Source organism: Psammomys obesus, unplaced genomic scaffold (genome assembly GCF_907164565.1).
Source record: "Psammomys obesus unplaced genomic scaffold, mPsaObe1.curated_primary_1811, whole genome shotgun sequence".
Taxonomy (NCBI): Eukaryota; Metazoa; Chordata; class Mammalia; order Rodentia; family Muridae; genus Psammomys; species Psammomys obesus.
The window spans coordinates 137,713-145,198 of NW_026596094.1; the positions used below are offsets into that span (position 1 = coordinate 137,713).

At 40.5% G+C, this 7,486-nt stretch overlaps 1 gene segment (V, D, J or C); it reads left to right on the forward strand.

Moving 5' to 3' along the window:
* Positions 1 to 438: 438 nt before the first annotated feature.
* Positions 439 to 7,441, forward strand: LOC129691847 (Ig kappa chain V-V region MOPC 21-like). The segment is given in 3 exon segments: positions 439 to 505; positions 686 to 987; positions 7,097 to 7,441. Coding segments are annotated over 3 exon segments (696 nt in total).
* The last annotated feature ends 45 nt before the right edge of the window (positions 7,442 to 7,486 follow it).

Sequence of the window (7,486 nt, forward strand, 5' to 3'; positions counted from 1 at the left end):
TCACCCACTCTTCTACTTTCCCCTTCTTTCTTTCCTTTCTCCTTTCTGCTTCCCCTGCATCTTTCTGTTCTTGTTTATCACTATATTGTTTCCTCAGGATTGTAATAAAAGTTTTTCTAGTATTATTTCTATTAAACTTACTTGCTTTAAATGTTTTTGATTTTTCATAGAAGCCTGTCATGAGTGCATCTTGATATTTGCAGATTGAGAGTTCTAAGTTGGTCCTTGAGCTTCTATGTTTACTTTTCCCCCCCAGTGATTGGTTACTTGCTTTGATGATATTTTTATCTGTAGATTTAACCTGGATTCTCTCACAACCCAGTTCCAAGGTTATTTACTTTCTCATTTCATGTCTAATTTGCATAGGTCCCTGCAAGACAGCCCAGCTGCCCATAATTTATAAACCAGGCCTTTGCAGTGAGAACTGAAAAGCATCAGAAAGCCTGGGGCACCAAGATGGAGGCACAGACCCAAGTCTTCCTATTCCTGCTCTTTTGGATGTCTGGTGAGACATTAAAGAGTATAAGAATATCATCAAAATAATTCATTTGTAGAGAAACTATTTATTATAGGAATCAATTGTATTCAGGCAATGCCATTAGGAAAGGCATTTTAGATCCAAACATTTGTATCAGGAACTCTTTGTTTGCATATGTGTATATTTATTGTCTATTTCTGGTTGCAGGTGCTGAGGGGAACATTGTGATGACTCAGTCTCCTGAATTCATGTCCACATCTGTAGGAGACAGGATCACCCTAAGCTGTAAATCCAGTCAGAATGTGTATAAGTATGTAGCTTGGTACCAACAGAAACCAGGGCAGCCTCCGAAACCACTAATCTATTATGCATCCAATCGCCCCTCTGGGGTCCCTGATCGCTTCACAGGCAGTGGATCTGGGACAGATTACACTCTCACCATCAGCAGTGTGCAGGCTGAAGACCTGGCAGTTTATTACTGTCAGCAGGGTAGCAGCTCTCCTCCCACAGTGCTTCAGCCTCCAACACAAACCTCCTTGAGAGTCTCACCAGCTGCCTGCACCACACACAGCCCTGGACCTGCATACTTCCTCTTTCTGTCTGAGATTTTCTATGCATGGCTGATTAATAATTAAGATACAGCCTCCATTCTTCCATGGATTTGTCAACACTGGTGTGTATAGATTAAAAGGGGAAACTAAGTTAAGAGATTTAAAAGTTATGGTGTTGCACTGACAGGATAGAGTATAAGTAAGAAACATCAGTGAAGTGAGCACTGTCATGGTGACTTTCACTATCTCTTTGTTATACTTTCAGGCTATGATAAATCTTTATAAAAATAGAATAGAATTTCAAATCATTTACAAAGTGTTAGGAAACCTACGAATGTGAAGGTTACATGCAGGTTCACAAATCACACCATGAGATAGGTTCCACATGGGAGGATTATTAGGGGAAGGGGGGAGAGGGGAGCAGAGAAAAAGTAAGAGAGTAAGGAACAGAGAAAGGAAGTGAGAGAGGAAGAGAGAGAGGAAGGGGAGGGCTCCAGTTCTCTTATAGGGTGACCCAAGGGCATGCGCAGGTAGTTCCAGGTGGTCAGGGTGTCTTCACAAATGCCTGATCACCGGTTAGGTCCCTTGGAGCTGGCCGTAGAAGTGCCTGCTTACTGATCCCAACACAAAGAATACATCATCATGAGTTTATTACTTTAGATTAAGAATCTTAAATCTTCGGAATAGGATATCTATCAAGAAAATTGTCCATTTCATTTAGATTTTCAAATTTTGTGGTGTATAGGCTTTTGAAGGAAGACCTAATGATTCTTTGAATTTCTTCAGTGTCTGTAGTTATGTCTCCCATTTACTTTTTGATTTTGCTGATTTGGATATTTTCTGTCTGCCTTTGAGTTAGTTTGGCTAAGGGTTTGTCTATCTTGTTGATTTTCTCAAAGAACCAGCTTTTGGTTTCATTGATTCTCTGAATTGTTTTTATTTTTTCATGTAATAAACAGTTTTTTGCTGCAATAATAGATGGCTGTATAAATATGAAAGACCTGGATTGCATTATCAGCATATATGCATCTGATTGTTATTTATTTATTACAAATTTTATCACTCTGTATCTCAGCTATGTCCCCCTTCCTCATCTCCTCCAAATCCCGCCCTCCCTTCCTCTTCTCCTCCCATGCCCCTCCCTCAGTTCACTGTTAGGGTTGGACCTCCTCCCCTTCCCTCTGACCCTAGCCTATCAGATATCATCAGGACTGGCTGCATTGTCTTACTCTGAGGCCTGGTAGTGCTGCTCTCACCCCAATGGTAGGTGATCAAAAAGCCAACCACTGAGTTCATGTTGGTGTCAGCCCCTGTTCCCCTAGGAACAGGGGACCCACTTAGAGACTTATTCTATCAGATCACATCAGGAGTGGCTGCATTGTCATCTTCTGTGGCCTGGTAAGGCTGTTCTCCCCTCAGGGGGAGGTGATCAAAGAGCAGGCCAATCAGATTATGTCAGAGGCAGTCCCTCTTCCCATTACTATGTGACCCACTTAGACATTAAACTGCCATGGACTACATTTGTGCAGGGGTTCTAGGTTATCTCCATGCCTGGTACTTGAAGTATGAGTCTCTGGAAAAACCCCTGTGTTCAGATTTTCTGGTTCTGTTGCTCTGTTGCTCTGCTTGTTGTGAAAGGATCTTCATCATTCATACTTCTGACAGAGGTCTAATTCCAGAATATATAAAGAACTAAATAATTTTTAAAAACATCAAATTAAGTAACCAAATTAAAAAGTGGAGTACACAGTTAAACAGAGAATTCTTTATACAGGAATAAAGAATGGCAGAGAAACACTTAAAGAAATGTTCAATATCCTTAGTCATCAGGGAACTGCAAATAAAAACAACCTTTAGATTTCACCTTACACCCATCAGAATGGCTAAGATCAAAATCTGATTTGATAACACATGCTGGAGAGAATGTCGAGAAAGGGGAACTCTCTTCAATTTTTTTCTGGAAATGTAAACTTGTACAACCACTTTGGAAATGAATCTGGTGCTTTCTCAGACAATTAGGAATAATGCTTCCTCCAGATGCAGCTATCCCACTCCTAGGCATATATCCAAAAGATGCTCAAGTACACAAAAAGGACATTTGTTCAACCGTGTTCATAGCAGTTTTATCTGTAATAGCCAGAACCTGGAAACAACCGAGATGTCCCTCAATGGAGCAATAGATACAGAAACTGTGGTACATTTACACAATGGAATACTACTCAGCAATTAAAAACAAGGAAATCATGACATTTGCAGGCAAATTTGCAGGTGGGACTGAGAAAAGATCATCCTGAGTGAGGTATCCCAGAAGTAGAAAGACACAAACAGTGTGTACTCTCTTATAAATGGATACTATACCTATAAAATAAGATAAACCTACTAAAATATGTAAACTGAAAGAAGCTAAACAAGAAGAAGAACCCAGGGTAAGTTGATCAATCCTCACTTTGAAAGACAAATGGAATAGACATTGGAAGTAGGAGAAACAAGAAACAGGACTGGAGCCTACTCTAAAGGGCCTCTGAAAGACTCTACCTAGCAGTGCATCAAAGCAGATGCTGAGACTCCTGGCCAAACTTTGGGCAGATTGCATGGGATCATATGAAAGAAGAGAGAGTTAGTGAGACCCGGAGAGGACAGGAGCTCCACAGGGACCAAATATATCTGGGCACAGGGGTCTTTTCTGAGACTGATTCTCAAACCAAGGACCATTAATGGATATAATTTAGAACTCCTGCTCTGATGGAGCCCATGGTATCTCAGTATCCAAGTGGGTGTCCTAGTAAAGGGAATGTAGGCTGTCTCTGACATGAACTCAATGGCTGGCTCTTTGACCTTTCCCCATCCCTGAGGGAGGAACAGCCTTGCAAGGCCACAGAAGTGGACATTTCAGCCAGTTCTGAAGAGCCATGATAAGCTAATTTCAGATGAAAAGGGAGGAGGACCTCCCCTATCAGTAGACTTAGAGAGGGGCAGGGATGAGTTGAGGCATGGAGTGTGGGACTGGGAAGGAATGAGAGAGGGGGATACAGCTGGGATGTAAAGTAAATAAACTGTAATTAATATAAAAATAAAAAAGTTAATTAAAAAATCTGTATACCTAAAGAAGCTAAGCAAGAAGCAGGACCTTGTGTAAGATGATTAATATTCTCTGAGAAAGACATAAGGGATGGCCATTGGAAGAAGGAAAAAACAGGAAACAGTAAGGTAGCCTACCACAGAGGGCCTCTGAAAGACTCTACCCAGCAGTGTATCAAAGAAGATGCTTAGAGACATAACCAAGCTTTGGGCAAGTACAGGGAATTTTTTCCAAGAAAGGAGAGATAGTAATATGTGGAGAGAACAGGAGCTCCGCAAGGGGAGCAACAGAACCAAAATATCTGGGCACAGAGGTCTGTACTGAGACTGATACTTTAGCAAAGACCATTCATAGACAAAACCTAGATAACCTAGAATCCCTCTTCAGAGGTAGCCCATGGCAGCTCAGTAAGGGGAACAGGGACTGTCTCTGTCATGAACTCAGTGGCTGGATCTTTCATAACCTCCCCCTGAGGAGGGAACAGCCTGGGCAGCCCACAGAGGAGGATGATGCATCCACTCCTGATGAGACATGATAAGCTAGGGTTACAAGAAATGAGAGGAGGTTCACCCCTATCAGTTTATTTAAAGAGGAGAATGGGAGGAGATGGGGATGGACGGTGGGATTAGGAGGGAATGAGGGATGGGGCTACCACTGGGATACAATATGAATAAATAGTAATTAATAAAAAAATAAAAAATAAATAAATTGGAACCAGACAAAATAGTCATGTTTTTCTCTGGGATTCATTTCCACCTGAAAAATTATTTCCTCTTCTTATTAGGTGAAATTAACAAATTATGCAATTTTGTGAGGAACTCTTTTATAATATTATTTACATGTTTCCTACACTCCTCTGGTAATGCTAGCTTGCTGCAAAGCACTTACTCTTCACTCTGTCTCTCTGCATCCTTGGATGTCACAGGTTGTCTAGGGAAGAGGATGATTAGGTGGACCTCTATCTCTCCTGGATTCAACTTCCTGAGGCTCCTCCCAGTGTGAGAAGATGTTCTTCTGTGCCCTTACTGAGAGTTTCTGTCTCTTCCCTGGTTACCATCTCTGGTACTCAACTTCCAGTCAAGCATTGGCTTTAGTTTCACAAATCAGAATCTGGAATACACTCCTTATTGAAACAAAAACACAATTCTAACCTCAAAGGGGATATAAGAGATAGTTTGTTTTGGAACCAAATATTGAGCCACTGTTTCCTGCAAAAGAGAATCCAGTTTCCTCTAATACCATCGACCAACTTGGCAGCAGTTTTATGATGTTTTTGTAGTAACTGAACAACAAAAATCACAAACTTCACACTTTTCAAACAAATTGGTGAAAACATCCTGAAAAGCAGGGGAGTCTCTTGGAGTTGAGGTCAGTAGAAAGTTCTAGAGTAATTCAAGCACATCTAAAAGACTTTTATGTGCCACTGTGTTGACTCTGCACCTCCTAGTCTTTCTGAAGAGGCTCATGGGGGAATGCTCTGTGGGTGCCCTATGTGACATTGTTTCAGGAACACTTTGACCACTCAGAACTCATCAAACAACAATACATTTCTCATCATGATTCTGTTAAATAAAAGAAACCATTTGGGTTTTGTAAAAACGTAGAAGGAGATGACCTGGCACAGAATATAGGGGAAATTTACACCCACCAAGTGGCCTTTAATCCAAATCTATGAATGTCATCAGGCACTCCAAAGGCTGATAGGGAAGAGCATGAACTGCAGATGAATGTTAAGAATAAACACCCATGGATGAAATTACTTTACTGAGAGTAAAGCAGGATCTTTCTATCATCTAGTCCCAAAGCTAATGTGGGGTTAATCTGACATCATTATAGATTAAAGAATCATTCCATTGGGTTTGATTCAGAGTCAGGAGTATCTAGTCTTCTACATCATCTTGTCTCCTGAACCTAGAACTGAGACACTCAAGTTGTCTCCTAAGTCACAGTACTTGGAAGATTTATGCAACTAGTGTGATTTTAAGACACAAAACTTTTAACATAAACATTTCTTAGAGCTTAGTCATTTGGAGAATAACTTGAAAAATGATACAGAGATACAGTGGCACGAATGGATGAGAAATTTCCCTAATAGACTCACGTATTTGAACGCCTGGTCCTCAAGTTAGTGGTGCTGATGGGAGGGCAGTATGGAACTTTGAATATGTAGAACTTTGACGGGGATAGTACGACACTGCTGTTGGGATTTCAGTATTTAAGGCCTCAACTCACCTCCAGTTCATGCTTTACTTCCTGTGTGCTCTTAGAGGTTCAGATGTGCTCTCTCAGCTTCCTGCTCAGGTCTCTTACCACTGCATCTTCCTTGCCATATGAATACCTAGTCCTCTGGAACTTTAAGCCAAAATAAACTCCTCTTGAAGTTGCTTTTGATCATAATGTTTTATCACAGCATCAGAAAATAGCTAAAGCAAGAAGCATTTTGTTATATATATCCACAGATAAGCATACAACAGGCATTATAAAATAAAAAATTACTTTTAAGTCAGGCCTGTGGAAATAGATCACTGTTGTTACTCTTATATCCACAGAGAAACATAGAACAGAAATTAAAAAAAAAAAAAAAACATAAGTCAGGCCTGTAAAGGTCATCTGTAAAGTCCTTGCTGTGCAAGGCTGAAGAACTGAGTCCAGATCCCCATCAGTCACATCAGATATCAACTACGGTGGTGCAAGCTTGTAATCCCACATCTGGGAAGGCAGAGAGACCTGAGAATTCCAGAATCTTGTTGCCCAGAAAGATTAGTAAAGTCCATTCATCTCTATTTTCAGTGAGTGAAGAAAGGTAGAGAGAGGTTGAGAAGACTCTTACAGTGACTTCTGACTTTTATTTGTATATATACATGCAATATGTATGTGTTTAAGTGTACGTGTGCGCATGTGCATGGGCACATATGTATATGATATGTATTTCAGCAAAACTGAATTTTAAATATGAAATAATTAATTTGTCCTCATATACTGTATTAGCATCACTGTGATAATGGTCATGACCAAAATCAATGTGGGAAGAAAGGGGCTTATTTGGCACATATGACTCGATTAGTCAAGCATGAGGAAAAGTCAAGGCCTGGACTCATGGTAGTAACATGGAGTCAGGAGCTGAAGCAGAGCATGGGGAATGTTGCTTATGGTTTTGCTTTCCACGGGTTGCAAGGACAAAGAATTAAAAGAATTAAATCTGTCCTGCAGAGCATGTTTAAACTCCAATGTAAGGTGGTTGACTTCTCCAATAAAGCCATTTCACTACTGTGCCAGTGTGTACATATTGCCTGCATGTCAATGGTCGATGGATATCACTTGAATTTGGTTTAATCATGTTGTTGAGAGGCACACTGATTAAAGGCTTTCTCAGAGGCT